At 45.3% G+C, this 19,931-nt stretch overlaps 1 protein-coding gene across 3 annotated transcripts in view; it reads right to left on the reverse strand.

Annotated features, from left to right (window-relative positions):
• Positions 1–19,931, reverse strand: part of ATP13A3 (ATPase 13A3) — a 165,441-nt gene that overhangs the window by 62,562 nt on the left and 82,948 nt on the right. For all 3 annotated transcript variants that reach the window (XM_069727176.1, XM_069727175.1, XM_069727177.1), the window contains exons 14-18: positions 19,829–19,890; positions 6,934–7,084; positions 5,264–5,380; positions 5,014–5,031; positions 471–624 (exon numbers count right to left, since the gene is read on the reverse strand). In XM_069727176.1, the coding sequence (XP_069583277.1) occupies positions 471–624; positions 5,014–5,031; positions 5,264–5,380; positions 6,934–7,084; positions 19,829–19,890 (502 nt within the window). The remainder of the gene's footprint in view (positions 1–470; positions 625–5,013; positions 5,032–5,263; positions 5,381–6,933; positions 7,085–19,828; positions 19,891–19,931) is intronic.

The raw sequence follows: 19,931 nt of genomic DNA on the forward strand, positions 1-19,931 counted from the left end.
TTGAAGATGACAATTTTGTTTAGAAACTTTTCTTACATATTCCGTTGGCACTGCTCAGGCTTCATAAGAAACAAAACTGTCAGTTCCAGAAATTAGTGGAGGCCCTAGAACACCAAGCCATCAAACTGAACTTCGAAGATGGATCATTTTGACAGTATTTCTACTCTATGTGGTTCTACAGTGTCACGAAACTTTAGAGAACGGTATGGTTGTGACACAAAAAAGCACGCAGCTGACTAAAAGCAGTTTTAGCACACAGAAACCTGGTCACAATGGGTTTATTAACCACATGAGAAAAATCTAAAATTACAACTTCTTTATGGTGGATATCTGGGCTAATCACCTGCTAAAAACTTGCAGTAAAGACCTTGTTGGTTTATGTAAAAAACACCATGCTGTCATCCACACACTATTTCTACGTATCAAGCCTTACGTGTAACATTTTGCTCATTAAATAAATTGGTGTTAACCTGTTTCTGGCCTGCATAGACCAGCTACCACTTCTGGGGCACCCTTCACATAGGCATCCATGCGTTTTTCTCCAAGTACTTTGGCAACGACTGCCATTCGCTGCAGAGCTGACGAGAAGGGAAACTGTCGTACAATTCCAATTTCATAAGAGGTCTGCAGGTGAAACAGAGGAAAACAAATCAATAATTCACAACATCCATGTTTTAGGGTCACAACCCAAGAACACAGCACCATAGTAAAGTACTTTCCTAAGTATCTAAGAGGATGTGTCAAAATAGCAGGATGTTTAAAGCCACAATACAGGGAAGATAAGAAGGTGCCAGGGGTATCTGGCAGAGGCTTTCTCTCCCTCTCACCATTGTAAATTCATCAGTGCTCTGAAAAATATTCCTGTTCTTGGAGGAATGAGGAGAGAACTTTTGGCACTCCAATGTCAAAGTAGATCAGTCATCAGGTTTCACAATACAGACTGTATAGATTATTAAAACAGCTCTCATGCCTGATGAGCCTAGTGTACTTATTTTGAGAATCCATGACAAAAAGGCTATATATTCCTAATATTATAATGGGCATTCTAGGAATCCAGCTGGAGCTTTACTATTAGGCAAGAGAACTTTCAAAGAGAACTATACAGTCACCTATCATGGATTTTCAAAGTCAAGTCTAATTAGAAATCTATTTAAAGGGAACCAGACATCAGATTAATGCTGCCTAAACCCCTGGCAGCATGAATCAGACACTAGCATTAATGCAACCACATATGTTTTACTTTTGAAATATTGTGCTGTTTCAGAGCTAACATACGATACTTTGACAAACCAGCCATTTCTGACGATTTGTCCAACGTAGGGGTCCCCAGTGGCTTAATCCCACCCTACTCTCCTAGACACACAATTACAGAGACCTGTCAGTCACGGGAAGTGGGGCGGTGAAAAACTACTGGGAGCCGCCCTTGGACAAGTCTTCCAAGATGCATTGACCCCTGCCGGCTTTTTAAAGTATGTTTTCTCTGAAACACCGTTGTTTGGGCAGCAGCTTACATTGTGACATCTGGTGACAGATCCATTTCAAACTAAATCTTGCATGACAAGAGATGAAAGTTAGATACATGTTATATCTGCAATGTGAGAACAAAAATAATTGTAGCTCCACATTTAGGGTACCGTCACACTATACGATTTACCAACGATCACGACCAGCGATACGACCTGGCCGTGATCGTTGGTAAGTCGTAGTGTGGTCGCTGGAGAGCTGTCACACAGACAGCTCTCCAGCGACCAACGATGCCGAGGTCCCCGGGTAACCAGGGTAAACATCGGGTTACTATGCGCAGGACCGCGCTTAGTAACCCGATGTTTACCCTGGTTACCAGCGTAAAAAACAAAAACAGTACATACTTACATTCCGGTGTCTGTAACTTGCCGTCTGCTTCCCGCACTCACTGACTGCCGGCCGTAAAGCGAAAGCACAGCACAGCGGTGACGTCACCGCTGTGCTCTGCTTTCACTTTACGGCCGGCAGTCAGTGAGTGCGGGAAGCAGACGGCAAGGGACCTGACGGACACCGGAATGTAAGTATGTACTGTTTTTTTTTTTTTACATTTACGCTGGTAACCAGGGTAAACATCGGGTTACTAAGCGCGGCCCTGCGCTTAGTAACCCGATGTTTACCCTGGTTACAAGCGAACGCATCGCTAGATCGGTGTCACACACACCGATCCAGCAATGACAGCGAGAGATCCAGCGACGAAAGAATGTTCCAGACGATCTGCTACGACGTACGATTCTCAGCAGGATCCCTGATCGCTGCTGCGTGTCAGACACAGCGATATCGTATGGATATCGCTGGAACGTCACGAATCGTACCGTCGTAGCGACAAAAGTGCCACTGTGTGACGGTACCCTTACAAGCAAGGAAGACTAACACTTGTGATCTGCTCCTATCCTCAGGACAGTGATGTCTCCGACTGAGACTTCAAGTGTTCTTCAATGAAGAAAATGATGGAAACATCTGAATTAAACGTTATTGCTAAGCATCCCGAAGGAATCAGACCAGATTTTCAGTTCACTGCTTGGTAATGGGTCTTAAAATAAACCTTTTATTAGCATACTCCCATAGTCCATAAATTGTGTGGTTACCATGTGGCCATTTAATACACATTATTAATGTAGGGATCGGTCCTCTCCTAAAGCTGCATGTTTATTCCATTAGGTCACCAGCCTCCCACTCATGCCTGTGGTCTGTAACCAGTAAGATCACAATGCTGCTTATAACCGGACATAAGCCTCACAAAAAAAAGGTTCCGAGAGCGATGAGAGAAATCTTGGGACACTGGCTTAGTGGTAAAGGACAGTTTACACTCAGGCTGCAGATGTGATCGCAGAACAGTCCACGAGCCTGATCTGCACCCCACAGCTGGAGGACATCAAGGTCTCCATCTAATACAGTATGTCAGGAGGAAAGAAAACAACAAAATGTTGCAAACTGTAAATTAACATTAGAAACAAAGAATTACTTCTTTTGTAACTTGATAATTCGCAGCCTGAAAAAGGTTCACACATCCAAAGTTTGCAGAGGAAAAAAACTGCACTAATAATCACAGCAGATTTTGGCTAATACTTGGACAGATTAGTTGGCACGTGTGGCAAAATTCAGACTGAGGCCAGGAGATCTGAATTTAAAAACAAACATTAAGGGTCTCTGTAAATACCACAAAAGCAAAAAAAAAAAAAAAAAAAAAATTCTTACAAACTTTCAATTTTTTTACATAAACTTTATAAAAAACAAAACAAAAACCTCAAATACATATTTTTGGTATCTGCGTATTCGGACTGACCTAGAGAATCATATTACCCGGTCAGTTTTACCGTGTAGCGAATATGCTAAATAAAAAAATACAAAATTGTGAAAATGCTTTTTCTTGCAATTTCCCTGCACTTAGATTTTTTTCCTGTTTTCCAGTACACTATGTCATAGAATGAATGAGGTCATTCAAAAGTACAACTTGTCCGGCAAAAAACAAGCGAGGGGGAGGATAAAAAAAAACAAAACAAAAAAAAAAAAACACCAAGGCATATAGAGGTTAAAAGACATCAACCACTGAAGGCTCTCAAATTTTAATATTTTTCTATGTATTTATTTGCGCATACAAATAATAAATTTAAAAAAAGATACTAGAATGAAGGTTGGATCCTGACACGAAGGCCTTTAAGATGCGCTAATTTGTAAATCTTGGAAAAGAAAAAATATACTGCCATCTATTGGATGAAGTGGGCATTGTAACTTATTTGTTTTTTCATTCTTTTTACAAATTACCTTATTTTTGTTTTCAACCTAAATTTTTCAAAGACACGGTGTCTCATCTGCATGTAGTCTTGCTGTTATAGACTATAGTTTTTCTCTGTGGGGACATGGGCAAATACAGAAATCACACTGTGAACCCAGCCTAAACCGCCACACGTGAATAGAGGTGGATTTTGCAGAATTTAGTGGCAGGTTTCACTCACTTGCAGTAAATATCATCTACAGGGACAGCATGCAGCATTTACACGGCAGTTCGGATGTGCTCCGAGCCCCAAAATCCACAGCATGTTTAGACTATGAGTGGATGGGGAGGGGGGTGGAAAACATTTCCTAGTCATTTCCATTGGACATTCACTTTGCTGCGTTTTTTTTTTTTTTTTAACTTAAAAAAGGGGTTTTCTCACGTAAAAAGTACATTTTAATCACTAAGTCTTGGAACAATAATAAGTTCCACAATTAGATATGTTAAGAAAAATGTTCCTGTGCTGAGCTAATCTTATAAAGCTGTGTACTGTGTAATGGCTGTGTCTGACCGTGCAGGAACATGGTCTGATCAGATCACAGCTGCTCGGCAGGGGAGGAAGCAAGAGAGTATACAGACCAAGACGGTCCATTCCCCAGCTTTTCTGTAGATAGGAGAAAACTTTTAACTTTGAGAACGCCCCTTTAAGAGGTTCTGAAAACTCTTGGTGGGAAGAAAAAAACAGAAGTAAATAAAACGAGTGTCAATTCTTTGAAGAGGATTTTGCCGGAAACCGCACCAAACTAGCCACTCAAAAACTAAGCTGCAAAGAAGGTTTCCCAAAAAAAGAAAGCCTCCTCCAAGAAGTGTGTTTCCTGGAGCGGTTTCCGATTGAAAAAAAAAAAAAAAACAGATTTCGGAAGGCCTAAAAAAACCTGTGCACAAACATAGGCTGAGAACCGGAGGCAGATCTCTAATGCCAACATTTCAGAGCAGTTTCTGTGCGAATCCAGCCTAACGCAGAAGCTCCACAGATTGCAACGCTGCACCGTGACTATGCATTTAATGGTTCCCTATGGAACTGAACTGTGACTACCATGTCAGGCTGGGAAGAAACAAGCTAAAGGCGCTGATGCTAGGCAGGGAAACGACAGCTTAGCACTTATGCCACATTTGCAGAATTATTTATATGCCAATTTCTCAGGAATCCAGCAAGGTGAGAGGGGGAAATGACATTCTATTTAAAGCAGTAAATGTGAAAACATAATAATAGTTACCTGTAATTCGAACAGTTCCTGGGGAAAAAAAAAAAAGACACTTTGAGAGGAATGAAAAATCTGATAATCTGATAACAATAGATACATGTGTGGGAATTAGCAGCTTTAAATCATTGTGCCAAAATGGAAAAAAAAAATATCTGCAGTGAAATCTAGAGGGAACATGGAAACCTTCCTTAGATTTCCTGGCGTCTTTGGCACCCAAACCCTGGCATGTGAGGACAGCGCAGAAACAGGAAAGCCCCCGTACCATCTCCTCGCTGTCGGCAGGCTTGTGCTCACTGGCAGGCTGTTTTGGAGGTTTGACAACAGTTGGCATCATCTTGTTGTGAAGGGCGGTCTCTTCTTCCGTGGCTTCTTCTAGAATCTAAGGAGGTAAATACACACGTATTAGAGTAATAATTTCACTTACAATGTAACATCTATTTGGTCTGCACCCCAGGGTAATAGGTACACAGCTCATCCATGTGCACATAATGTAGGCTGGTTCCAAACTATCCTACACTATAATATTGCTCAAAACTGCAGGCCAAAAAGACTGCAATATGCTGCCTTACATTAGTGCTACTTTCCATAATCCGCTGTATATGCAGACGGAAATGTGGCAGCCAATAACAGCCACCAAGTTGGATCAGCATAGTGATGGTGCAATAATGTGGGGTCAGATTATACAGGTGGATGGGGACCAGCGGTGTAGGAACAGTGCAGGATCATTAAGGGGTTAATGCCAAAATTCAACGTTATTAGCAATAGGCAATAACGGATCTGTAGGGATCAGACCACTGAGACCTCATTAAACTAAGTCAACACTAAAGGCAATAAATAAAGCGGCCACTGCTCTATTTTGAAGGGTGATTTCCGAGCGGCATTTTTCAGAATCGGTGAGGGTACCAGTGGTCGTACTCCCATTGATCAAAAAGTTGAAAGTTATTATCCACAGAATAGGAGATACCTCAAAGGGTTACACCCAACATTGAAAATTAAAAGGGTTGTCCATTTTTTTAAAGTCTATGGTCACTCTATATGACACTTTAATCCTGACAGCGCGCAGTCAGGTTTTACCAGTGAAAGCTAGTGGTCACGTGACTAAGTATATGATTTGCATACATGCGGTCACATGCTAACTAGACGTACTCAGCCTCTCAATTCACTTGTATGGAGTGAAGCAGAGCTCGTTTATTCGGAATGTGGGTGGAACTGACAAATCGTATGTCAGTCACATGATTGTTGTTCCTAGTATTGTGAGTTAGGGAGCAAAATACAAGACCCATGGGCAGATTTAAAGCCTGATCTTTTAGGAGATATTCTTCTGCATGACATTTGGAGCACTGTAACTGAATACCTAACAATTTATGCTGCTATCCATCACATTTTTTTTTTAAATTACTACCACTCTGCACGTGGTTAAAATATTATTTTTAACAATTAAAAAAATTATTATTTACCCTTTGATTTTGCTACATATGATATTAACCATAATATGCCTATTCTGCCAATTTTCGGCAGGCACCCTCCGCCCTCACAGACAGCACGGGATGTCCTGATCGCGAGCGCACCGCATGCTGTCAGAATTCAGGAGCCTGTAGTTATGTAGAGCGACTTCAGACGCAAGTCCAGACAAACCCTTTAATAGCGCATGATTTGTTCCTTTTCCAGTTTACGGGAAGGATGAGATGACCGTATTGCAGGAGTATTTTCTAGTACATAGCCTCCGCTCTCGTGACCTGAACTAACATTATCGTATAGGTCTTTGGTGCTGGTAATACAAAGTTCAAAACCTGTGGTATGTCCATGCAATAAGACTAGTATAATGTTCTTCCAATTAAGGGATATCTATTTATTATAAGTACACAACCTGCACAAATGCTTCTCACCTGGTTATATCTGCTGAAACAGTGAGAAAGTTGAAGCATCACTTACCCATCCTATGGCTTCAAACATTTTTAAATCAAGGGGGTCGCCTGAAATCACTCCATCAATTTTTGTGAGCGAATGACATGTTGCCATACAAGCAACAAACTGAGATTTTACCAAGCTCTCACTGCAAGCTTTTTCCTCTGCCAAAAGGAACCTAAAAATCCCCCAAAAATAAAGATATTAAAATATGATACTAAAATGAGGAAAGAAAAAAAAAAAGTAATGAGCACTTTCCAAATAGTTTGATAGCAGTTTCACTAGTCATCAATGTGTAATGATCACAAAACTATTCATTTTTTACAGTAGCTGAACGTCCTGTGAAGGACAGTTTACAAGAAAAAGAGGGATTTTTGGTTCTTACCATAAAATCTCTTTCTTGGAGCCTTCACTGGGGGACACAAGTAACCATGGGTGTATGCTGCTGTCGCTAGGAGGCTGACAGTATGCACAAAAAAAAAGAAAAAACTCCTCCCCGGCAGAATACACCCTCCGACAGGCACCAGGCAACTCAGGTGGTGCAAAAGCAGTAGTAGGAACAAGTATAAATAATCTATGTACCAACCCACAACAACGGCACGTTTGCCAATACGGTACAACATAAAGGGAGGGTGCTGAGTCCCCCAATGAAGGCTCAAAGAAAGATTTTACGGTAAGAACCAAAAATCCCTCTTTCTTTCTCGCTTCATTGGGGGACACCAGTAACCATGGGACGTCCAAAAGCAGTACCCAGAGCGGGATAAGAATAGAGAACTAGGTCGGCCACTGCAAAACCGCCACCTGCAGTATCTTCCTACCCAGGCCTGCATCCGCAGAAGACTGAGTGTGCACTTGTAGAATTTCACAAAGGTGTGGATGGACGACCAAATTGCGGCCTTACAAACCTGTGAGGCCGTAGCTCTGTGACAAACTGCCCAAGAAGCTCCCACAGCCCAGGTAGAGTGAGCCCTCATCCCCAGGGGAGGCTGTTTGTCTTGAACACGGTATGCCTCCAGGACCGCCGAATGGATTCACCGAGCAATTGTGGACTTAGAGGCGGGAAGCCCCTTCTGACGACCTTCTGAGACGACAAACAGGGTTGGACTGACGAAAAGGAGCAGTTATGGCAAGGTAGACTCGGATAGCCCTGACCACATCCAAATTGTGGAGAGATTTCTCCAAAGGATGAACTGGGAAAGTGTACAAAGAAGGAAGGACGATGTCTTCATTGATGTGAAAAGCCAAAACCACCTTTGGCAGAAAAGAAGGGACAGGCCGAAGGACAACTTTGTCCTGATGAAGGACCAGAAAGTGAGAATGACAGGACAACGCCACCAACTCAGAAACTCTCCTGATTGAGGTGATGGCGACCAAAAAAGCGACTTTCCAGGAAAGAAGCGAAAAAGAGATGTCCCGAATCTGTTCAAAAGGTGTACACTGGAAGGCGCCGAGCACAAGGTTGAGGACCCAATGAGCGACCGGAGGATGGTAAGGAGGTGCAACATGAGCAACCCCCTGAAGGAAGGTTCTCACCTGGGGGAGAGAAGCAAGGTCTCTTTGAAAAAGAATTGACAAGGCAGAAACCTGACCCTTTAATGTGCTCAGGGAGAGGTTCGAATCTAGACCCGACTGAATAAATCCGAGAAGCGAAGGAAGAGAAAAAACCATAGGGGATAGACCGTTGACGTCACACCATCGGAAAAAGGCCTTCCAACATCTATGGTAGATACGGGAAGATGCCAGTTTCCTAGCTCTTATCATGGTTTGTATGACACGTTGAGAAAAACCTGCGTCCTTCAGAATCAACGGCCATACCATTAAATTCAGAGACACCGAGAACTCGGGTGGAAGAGGGGACCCTGCAATAGAAGATCCGGACGGTGTGTGAGCCTCCAAGGTACGTCTGATAACATGTTCACTAGCTCCGCGTACCAGGCCCCGCGGAGCCAATCTGGAGCTACTAAGAGAACGGGAACCCCCTTTGACTTTATCTTCTTTACGACCCTTGAAAGCAAGGGAAGAGGCATGAACAGGTAAGGCATCTGAAACTGGGCCCACGAGATCACGAGAGCATCGCAGCCGATGGCCCTTGGATCCCGGGATCTGGATAAGTACTGGTGAACCTTGTGGTTTGCTCAGGAGGCCATTAGGACGACGTCCGACACGCCCCACCTTTGACAAATCTGGTCGAAGACAGCGGGGAGAAGAGCCCACTCGCCTGACATGAGCCCCTGACGGCTGAGAAAGTCGGCTTCCCAATTGTCCACCCCTGGGATGTGGACAGCTGATATGGAGGGAACGTGGTTCACCGCCCACCGCAGAATTTTTGCCACCTCTGACATGACTTGCTTGCTGCGAGTCCCTCCCTGATGGTTTATGTAAACCACAGCCGTGGCGTTGTCCGACTAAATGCGGACCGGTTTTCCTGAGAGGAGGGGCTGCTAGCCGAGGGGGGCCAGAAAAATAGCCCTGATTTCCAAGAGATTGATCAGGAGGTGTGTCTCTTGAGCAGTCCAGCGCCCATGGGCTGTGAGATGGAGAAAGACCGCACCCCACCCCTGGAGACTGGCATCGGTGGTGATGACCTGCCAGCGGAGGGGGAGAAACGATCTCCCGCGCAGAATAGAAATGGATAGCGTCCACCAAGTGAAAGACTGTCTCACATCGAGAAGGAGGCGAACTGGGAGGTCTAAGGAGATTGGATTCCTGTCACAAACTGACAGAAGGGCCAGCAGGAGAGGGCGAGAGTGGAACTGAGCATAAGGGACCGCTTCCATGGAAGCGACCATCTTGCCCAGAACCCTCATGCCGAGCCGTGGAGGTAGAGAGGTAGGACGCTGTAGGACTTTGATGCCCCTCCGAAGAGAGAGGAATTTCTCCCTTGGGAGGAAGATCGGAGCCTGAATGGTGTCGAATTCCATGCCCAGGAATTCTAGACACTGGGTCGGAATCAAGGTGGTCTTTTGTTCGTTTATTATCCATCCAAGGCGGGTTAACGTGTCCAGAGTGATCTGGAGACTGAACGCAGTCGCGGCGAGACGGACCCTTTACGAGGAGATCGCCGAGATAGGGGATTAAGAGAATCCCCTTCGACCGAAGGATGGCCATGACCGCCGCCATTATTTTCGTAAAGACTCTGGGGGAGGACGCCAAGCCGAAAGGAAGAGCCGTGAATTGGAAATGTTGGTTCTGGATCGCGAAATGAAGGAACCTCTGATGCTGAACACAAATCGGAATGTGCAGATACGCATCCCGAATGTCCACAGAGCACAGAAATTCTCCCGGTTCCATGGAGGCGATCACTGAGTGCAAGGACTCCATCTTGAAGTGCCGAATCCAGAGGTGGCGGTTCAACCGTTTGAGGTCCAAAAGCGGGCGGAGAGTGCCATCTTTTTTCGGAACTACAAATACATTTGAGTAAAAATAGGAAAACCGCTGGTTGGAAGGTACTGGGACGATTACCCGAGGCGAGAAGGGAATCAACCACCTGAAAAAGCCCTGGGACATGGGAGGGCTGTTTGGGTGGGCGGGAGAGGAAAAAACGTCTTCCTGGGGGCGACAAAAATTCTATTTTGTAACCTGTTGTGACAATCTCCCTGACCCAGGCATCGTCGACCACTGATAACCAAGGCTCTGTGAACAGAAGAAGCCTGCCTCCCACCCTGGAAAGATTTCCAGGTTTGAGTGACCCGTCATTTGGAAGAAAATCTGTGGTCGCGAGAACTGGAAGATTTGGAGGTGCAGCCTTTAGCTCTCCAGTGAGGGGTAGGCCCGAAAGAAGGCTTCCTTCGGTCCCTTTGAGTGGAAGGCCGGTCATGGTGAGAGGCACCACCTGAGGAGGCGAAGGAGCGAAATGAATGGGGTCCCTTTCTATTGAAGGCTTAGATTGCAGAAGAGAAGTGCTCTTACCGCCAGTGGCGTCCGAGATCATTTCTTCTAGCTGTGCTCCAAAGAGCCTGGATCCCTGGAAAGGCAAACTTGTGAGGGATTTTTTGGAAGCGGGATCTGCGTTCCACGCCTTCAGCCAGAGGTCACGGCGAATGGCGACAATATTGCTGTTTGCCCTTGCAGAGCAAGCAGCCGCATCCAGAGAAGCATTCAGAAGGTACTTTCCAGCCAGTGAAATCTGATCTGCTAAATCCGCTAGCTCCTGTGCGGGAGCCGAAGCTACAATACCTCTGCGTAGGGTTTTGGCCCAGGCCGACACCGCTTTCACCACCCAGGCACAGGCGAAATTGGGACAGAGAGAGGTACCAGAAGATTCCGATTTGGTTAGAGCCTCAATTTGTCTGTCCGTGGGGTCCTTTAGAGACGCCGCATCAGGAATGGACAGCACTGTGTGGGAGGATAATCTAGACACAGGTGGATCTACCTTAGGAGATTTGGACCATTTGCTAACAAGGTCTGCAGCAAACTGGTATAAAATGTCTAAACTTTCCTCCCTGGAAAACGTTTACCAGGGTGTTCCCAGTGTCTAGATGTAGTGTTATCAAATTCCTTATGATTGGGATATGCAAAATGCCTCTTCTGAGAAAAAGAGGACTTAAACTCTATAGCGCCACCTGTTGGAAGTAGCGATCCTACAAGTCACAGTCAACCCTTTAACGAGTCGTGCAATATGACTTAGGATAAAAGCCAAATCAGTATCTCAATTCGCAGACACGGTGTTTCGGGCTGTTGGCCCTCATCAGTGCAAAGCATGAGAACGGATTTGGCTAGGTGAGAGGCTCTGGACTGGGGTCTAAGGGGTAATGTTTCTCCTTATGGAGAGTGACTCTGGGGGAGTGCACTCATCCCGAGCATTAGGGGCCTCCTGAGAGGTATTCCAGAGTACGCGATGCACAGGAGGCAGCAGGCCGGGAAAGCGCAGGCTGCGAGCGTCTGCTTGTGCAGAGAACGCGCCAAACAGTGAGACGTGGCCAGCTGAAGAGAAACCAAGCGCCTGATAGACCGGCAGGGAAAAGGAGTATGGCCCGCTGGAGCGCGGACAATACCAACGCTGGGCTGCAAGCGAGGTGTGTCCAGCGCTGGGAATGAAGGAAGAAGAAGGGGCGCGGCTTCCCGGGGCAGAGACTTGCCGGAAAGGAATATGGTGGAAAAAGCACACTGTGAGGAAAGAGGCGCAAGATTTAAATAAAAGAGCGCCCGATGGCCCCTGAATCCCCTAGCCTGGTAACGGAGCGCCAGTGCAGTGGCGAGTGCTGCTGGATAATAAGGTTAAGTGCCCCTGCATGGAGATTGGGATGATGCAGGGACTGGGTGGGGGGGCTGCTGTTGGTTAAGGCTGTGTGCACACGTACCAGATTTTTCGTGGTTTATCGCTATAAAAACCGTGAAAAAAAGCGCTCACATTAAGCATCCTATTTAATAGAATGCAATCCGCATGTTCATTAAATTCGTGGAATCGCGGGGATTGCGCATACCTAGGAATGCATTGATTTGCTTACTTCCCGCATGGGGCTTTGCCCACCATGCGGGAAGTAAGCAGATCATGTGCGGTTGGTACCCAGGGTGGAGGAGAGGAGACTCTCCTCCACGGACTGGGCACCATATAATTGTTAAAAAAAAAAATAATTAAAATAAAAAAATCTGATATACTCACCTTCGATGGCCCCCGGAGTCTTCCTGCCCCTCAGCGCTGCACGCGGCCGCTTCCGTTCCTGTAGATGGTGTGAAGGATCTGCGTTGACGTCGCGGTCACGTGACCGCGACGTCACCGAAGGTCCTGCACACACACCATCTATAGGAACGGAAGCCGCTGAGGAGATCGGCTGTTTGCGGAAGGTGAGTATAACCATTTTTTTTATTATTTTTTTTTTATTATTTTTAACATTCTATCTTTTACTATTGATGCGGCATAGGCTGCATCAATAGTAAAAAGTTGGTCACACTTGTCAAACACTGTTTGACAAGTGTGACCAACCTGTCAATCAGTTTTCCAAGCGATGCTACAGATCGCTTGGAAAACGCTAGCATTCTGCAAGCTAATTATGCTTGCAAAACGCTAGTTTTCTGCGGGAATATGCATGCCAATTCCGCATGCGATATACCCGCGGCAGGAGGCGCAGACTTGCCACGGAAATTTCCGCGGCAATTCTGCAACGTGTGCACTTAGCCTAAAGATCTTCCTACCTGAAGATGAGGAACGCATCAGGATCCCTTGATGACAGAAAGGGTCCTGGGAGATGTGGTCCTCCTTCCCGTGCTATATCAACCGGCGCAGAAGACTGCGTCAACCCCTTAAAAGGGGGGAGGTCACCGCAGGTGACCACTGTCTTCCTCTCAGCCCACTTCGAGGAGAGGGATGAAGGGGGGGAAAAAAGGCAAGGACTGGCCACCGAAAGTAAACATGAACACCCCAGGGTGACATGAAACACAGTCCTGCCCAGCGGATCCGAGAGGGTGCGATGTGGGCGATACCACACTGCTCTCTCGGTCGCTTAATGCGGGGAATCAGGGTGAGAAAACTGCACCCTGTAGCCCCCAGAAGTCTATCTGAAATGAAAGGGAAAAAGGTTAATAAACACACACAATCCGTAAAAGAAAAAGAAATGCGGATCTGTTAGATCCAGGTCCGCCTCCTACAGACACTAAGTAAAAACTGAGTTGCCTGGTGCCTGTCGGAGGGTGTATTCTGCCGGGGAGGAGTTATTTTTCTTTATTTGCATAGTGTCAGCCTCCTAGCGACGGCGGCATACACCCATGGTTACCTGTGTCCCCCAATGAAGCAAGAAAAACATTCTTGCTCATTGCAGACAATTTTACATACAGAAAAGATACTAAAAAAATAGGAAAAACCTACATTTTCTAATGTACATTTTGACCCACGTTCTGTTTATGGAGTATTCTGCCACTTTATGCTTCCTCTAGTGTTAGGGTCGTGACCGACCCATTTTAGGTTTTAAATGCATACACATTCTACATACTTTTGTTTATTGCATCAAGACTTTTTGACTTTTTCAGGAACTTATTGTTAAACAAAATACAATAAAATAAAACTATTTTACTAAATTGTAAAATGCTCTTATTAAAATTATAACATTTGTGTTGTTGGGGTCAATTTCGACCCAGGTCTAATATAAGAGTAAAAAAACAATAATAAGTCCCAAAACTGAACTCAAACACAATATAAACCAACAGCCCACAGCCAGCTCTACCTCCAACAACTTGAGTTAGGGACATGTCCAGGCATGTATGGCCAAATCAGCTTAGAGTTGGTACTTTGTAGAGTATAGTTTATATTATTCTCTTGAGGTTCATTTGACAATATTTTTATATTGAAAATGAAGGGTATGCTCTCAAATGAAAGGCCCAGGGGGCCACAACAAAAATATTAAAATCAATCCTTCCATGGATGAGATACCCTAACAAGGTAACTAAGAGGTAAGAATCAAATTGGATCATAAATAACTGTTTTTATGGTATCCTAGGGGTGATTTAAGACACGGGTCAAAACCGACACGTTAACATAAGAAAGAGTAACAGAAAGCTAACACTAGAGGAATGTTACTTATACAAATGCAGTGCAAATTGTCCAAACAAATTTTTGGTGACAAAAGTGGAAATAGGCAAGTTGCTAATAGCGGTCAACATGGAAAAGATGATGAGTAACCCCATTACTGACAATGGGGCTAATCCAGTGATGGATCCAGTGTATTGTGCACTGCAAATTCAGGGTAGATATACAAGAATCAGCCATGGATTTCTGCAATTACCATAATACCCCATCATTGAATATATTGTGAAACACTGCAGTGTTGTTAGAAGACCTTTCTCCAGGAGGCTGACAATGGGTCACATGGCAAGACTGCCGACTTGAGGAATGGAAGTTTGATGTCTGACGGCTCTATCAGAAGAAAGGAAAGCTGAAGAAGAGCAGCTCTCCACCCCTGAATCTGTAAGCATCCACTATTGAAGACCCAACAAGGGCCATAAAAGCGTCAATGACAACATGGGGTTTCTTCCGGGTTCTCCGGTTTCCTCCCACACTCCAAAGACATACTGATAGGGTTTCTAGATTGTGAGCCCCAATGGGGACAGCGATGATAATGTCTGTAAAGCACTGTGGAATTAATGGTGCTATAAGTGAGTAAAATAAATAAATAACATCAAATCTTGCAGACGAACAGAACTAGCAGGGTGTGCCATGGATCACAAAAGCACTGGCATGCCGAGAGCTTTTTTTTACTAATAGGAATATTCCAATAAAGGGTAAATCTGCAGTAGAACCAAGCTAGCATGGAGGCCCTGAAAATAATGATAGTCATCAAAAAATGACAAGGAAACAAGGAATTGACCCAAGTTCAAACCAGACTGGCGAAGGAATTGATTCTAAGATTGAAACATATCATAGGATTGAAGCCCAATAACTCATGCTTCAATGAAAATAAGACTTGTGTGCAGGGATAAACCTTGCCAAACTGAGACTACAGACCTTAACATAAGACGTACTGGTATGTCATGTCGCGTCCCCTTCTTTCAAACAGGCTCAAAAGCGAAGTCTGCATTATTCCTGGCAGATGATGGCTGTGTTACTCCGGCATCATCTGCCTCTAATAATAATAATAATAATCTTTATTTATTATTATTATAGCCTCTAAGGCTATGTGCACACGTTGCGGATTAGCCTCAGGAATTTCTGGTGCGGATTCTGCCTCTGGCAGAAAACGCAGCTGCGGATTTGTCGCGTTTTTTTGTGCGTATCCGCAGCGGGTTTTTCTGCTGCTTAAGGCTATGTGCACACTTTGCAGATTCCACTGCGGATTTTTCCGCAGCAGAATTCCTAAATCCGCAGTGAAAACCCGTCGCGGTTTTTACTGCGGATTCATCGCAGTTTTTACTGCGGTTTCTTCTGCGGATTTTCATCTGCAGTTTTCTATTGGAGCAGGTGAAAATCCGCAGAAAAGAAGTGACATGCTGCGGAATGTAATCCGCAGCGCTTCCGCGCGGTTTTTTCCGCAGCATGTGCACTGCGTTTTTTGTTTCCCATAGGTTTACATTGTTCTGTAAACTCATGGGAAACTGCTGCGGATCCGCAGCGGTCAAATCCACTGCGGATCCGCAGCAAAATCCGCAAAGGGTGAATATAGCCTTACTGTGTTTTTTACCCCTGCGGATTTCTATAATGGAATGGGTACAAAAACGCTGCAGATCTGCAAAAAAGTATTGACATGGTACTTCTTTTAATCCGCAGCGTTTCCGCACCGAATTTTCCGCAAAGTGTGCACAGCTTTTTTTTCTCATTGATTTACATTGTACTGTAAATCAATTGCGGATCTGCAGCGTTTCTGCACCGCAAAAAACACTGCGGATCCACAGAGAATCCGTAACGTGTGTACATACCCTAAGGCTACTTTCACACCGGCGTTTTTTGCAATACGTCGCAATGCGTCGTTTATGGCAAAAAAACGCATCCTGCAAAGTTGTTTGCAGGATGCGTTTTTGCCCCATAGATTAACATTAGCGACGCATTGCGACACGTCGCAACCGTCGTGCGACGGTTGCGCCGTATTGTGGCGGACCGCCGGGAGCAAAAAACGTTACATGTAACGTTTTTTGCTCCTGACGGACCGCACCTCACCTCCCCGCACCTCACAATGGGGCAGCGGATGCGCCGGAGAAATGCATCCGCTGCACCCGTTGTGCAGTACGTCAAACGCTAGCGTCGGAATCTCTGCCCGACGCATTGCGACGGGGAGATTCCGACGGTAGTGTGAAAGTAGCCTTAAAGTAGTGAGTGGAGCAAAGCTCAGCACATTGCTGGTGACCTCTTGAATGCTGTTGTGAATCTCTGACAGTAACATTTAGAGTGTGCTCTGGGGGTATGCCGTTACAAGCGATCGCAGAGTGCCAATTTGTTGCCAATTACAGCAGGCGTCTGATGAGGTTGTGACAGCACTTCTAGGAAGACTAGTCTGCTGCTGCTGTTCATAGTAGACAAATGTATCATAAATATCACCCTTTTCTGTAGTGAAGATGTACAGTGCGGGTGCCCACAGAGGGGGGCTCTCCCAATTGTAGACCTAATGAACATTTTAGTGCCTTTGAAGAACTGAAATGGGTCTGACTTAACTATTTCTTTCCAGTAGTGGCTGGGTAAAGTGGGGTGTCTAGCCTGTGGGTGCACATATGGAATTGGTAGCCCACCTGATGTAATAGGAGGGGTGTCAGTAATAGGCTGCTATACGTATAGAGGTGCATCTCACGTAATGGTGTGAACGACACTCTACGCAGACATGTGTGCAATTGAAATACTAGGCAGCCGCCCCATGGATGTTTGGTGGGTTATTAAGTGGCTTGTATTCAGTATTTTGTACCTGTGCTTTCCTTGCTTCTATTCCTTCTATCTTGGGGGACCCGCTGCATCCCGTTATTGCATTTGTGTCAGGACATGATATTACAGGTATGACTCTTTTTTCTCTCTCAGTGATATTGTTAATTTTCCTTTTCCTTTTACAGTTAATTTTTTGACTTAACTATTTGGAAACAAATTATGAAATTGAAGTAGTACCCCAGGAACTAATTTGGATCACAGAGAACCTTGGTGACCCACGCTAGCGCAAAAAAAGGAATCCGAATTGAAGATGGGTCAATTGCCGAAACCAAGCGGGTCACTGGAGAACTCCATGTCGGATAACACAAGGTGATGGCACTAGTGGACCATTGAAGAACCACTTGGACCTTAACGGAAGAGGATCTTAGACACCGTGGAGGCTGAGGGGATTCTCATTCATAAGAGAATAGAATTTTAGTCCCTTAGATTGGAAGGGAACACCTGCATCAATCTACTGTATTGAGCAAGCCACAGCGTCAGATAACCACAAAATGCTACTTCATAAAGATCCAATCCCTCCGAAGGTAAGGGGACCCTAGGCAAATTGGAAAAGGGCATGAGTTTCAAGATGCTTCCATTCCTTTGAGAGCCAGGCTAACAGAGAATATAACTAGGAAAACACACCTATTGCCGCCAACAGAAAAACTTCCTCCTAGAAGTGGAGCCAGAGAAAAAGGTGCTCAGGAAGGATATAATGGAACTAGAGAGAGTACAAAGGAGGGCAACAAAATTAATAAAGGGGATGGGAGAACTACAATACCCAGATAGATTAGCGAAATTAGGATTATTTAGTCTAGAAAAAAGACGACTGAGGGGCGATCTAATAACCATGTATAAGTATATAAGGGGACAATACAAATATCTCGCTGAGGATCTGTTTATACCAAGGAAGGTGACGGGCACAAGGGGGCATTCTTTGCGTCTGGAGGAGAGAAGGTTTTTCCACCAACATAGAAGAGGATTCTTTACTGTTAGGGCAGTGAGAATCTGGAATTGCTTGCCTGAGGAGGTGGTGATGGCGAACTCAGTCGAGGGGTTCAAGAGAGGCCTGGATGTCTTCCTGGAGCAGAACAATATTGTATCATACAATTATTAGGTTCTGTAGAAGGACGTAGATCTGGGGATTTATTATGATGGAATATAGGCTGAACTGGATGGACAAATGTCTTTTTTCGGCCTTACTAACTATGTTCCTATATCCTGATGTTTAATTCAGTGTACACCGATGATGACAAGTAGCACAGGCAGAGCAGACTGCGACCCTGAGGCGTCTTAAGGTACCGTCACACTAGACGATATCGCTAGCGGTCCGTGACGTTGCAGCGTCCTCGCTAGCGATATCGTCCAGTGTGACAGGCAGCAGCGATCAGGCCCCTGCTGTGCTGTCGCTGGTCGGGGAAGAAAGTCCAGAACTTTATTTGGTCGCTGGACTCCCCGTAGACATCGCTGAATCGGCGTGTGTGACACCGATTCAGCGATGTCTTCACTGGTAACTAGGGTAAACATCGGGTTACTAAGCGCAGGGCCGCGCTTAGTAACCCGATGTTTACCCTGGTTACCATCCTAAAAGTAAAAAAAAAAAACAAACACTACATACTTACCTAACGCTGTCTGTCCTCCAGCGCTGTGCTCTGCACTCCTCCTGTAGTGGCTGTGAGCGTCGGTCAGCCGGAAAGCAGAGCGGTGACGTCACCGCTCTGCTTTCCGGCCGCTGTGCTCACAGCCAGTACAGGAGGAGTGCAGAGCACAGCGCTGGAGGACAGACGGCTGTAGGTAAGTATGTAGTGTTTGTTTTTTTTTACTTTTAGGATGGTAACCAGGGTAAACATCGGGTTACTAAGCGCAGCCCTGCGCTTAGTTACCCGATGTTTACCCTGGTTACCGGCATCGTTGGTCGCTGGAGAGCTGTCTGTGTGACAGCTCTCCAGCGATGCTGCAGCGATCCGGATCGTTGTCGGTATCGCTGCAGCGTCGCTAAGTGTGACGGTACCTTTAGGGAGAAGCTTTTTGTATGGCAGACCACCATTTTCCCACTGTAAAAACTGCATTTGGAAGATGCAAGGTGTGAAGGGGGATGGTCAGCATGCAGACACGCTCTGTAGGAAAAGAAGGAATATTGTGGCCTAGTTCTGGCAGAAGCTGGGGGAAGTCTAGGTGCCAAATAAATGCAAAATATGGTGGATGACAGGACGTGAGATTGATCCACTGGGAACCCTACAGATCACTAGTAGTGCAGGAGAAGCCGCAAACTGTCTTGAAACTGGGGTTGAGAGGCTGCAGGAATGCCTATGGTGGGAGTCATCCATACCACCCAATAAAATGAGCAATCTAAGGCAAAAGAAGGCAAAACATGCTGCAGACCTGATGGAGGTTGTGTCTGCCTCCTACAGACACTAAGCTGAAACTTAACAGGACACTGAGGAAAGGTCATAGCCAACATATTTTTCTTCTAACTTGTGTCAGCCTCCTAGCGGCAGTGGTACTGTGTCCCCGCAATGACATCAATGAGAAAAACAAGTTGGATTTAATCCAGGAGAACAAAGCCAAATGTGGTTACACAAAAGACATGAAGTCATCAAAGATCCTTACTGAGAATTCTCCACTCTTTGGATTCCCCAGAGGTCCAAACCGTCTTCAGTGAGAGTGCCAGTCTAAAAGACAAAAAGCTTATTAAATACCAAGCCTTCGATAT

This window comes from Ranitomeya imitator, chromosome 5, assembly GCF_032444005.1.
Source record: "Ranitomeya imitator isolate aRanImi1 chromosome 5, aRanImi1.pri, whole genome shotgun sequence".
Lineage (NCBI taxonomy): Eukaryota > Metazoa > Chordata > Amphibia > Anura > Dendrobatidae > Ranitomeya > Ranitomeya imitator.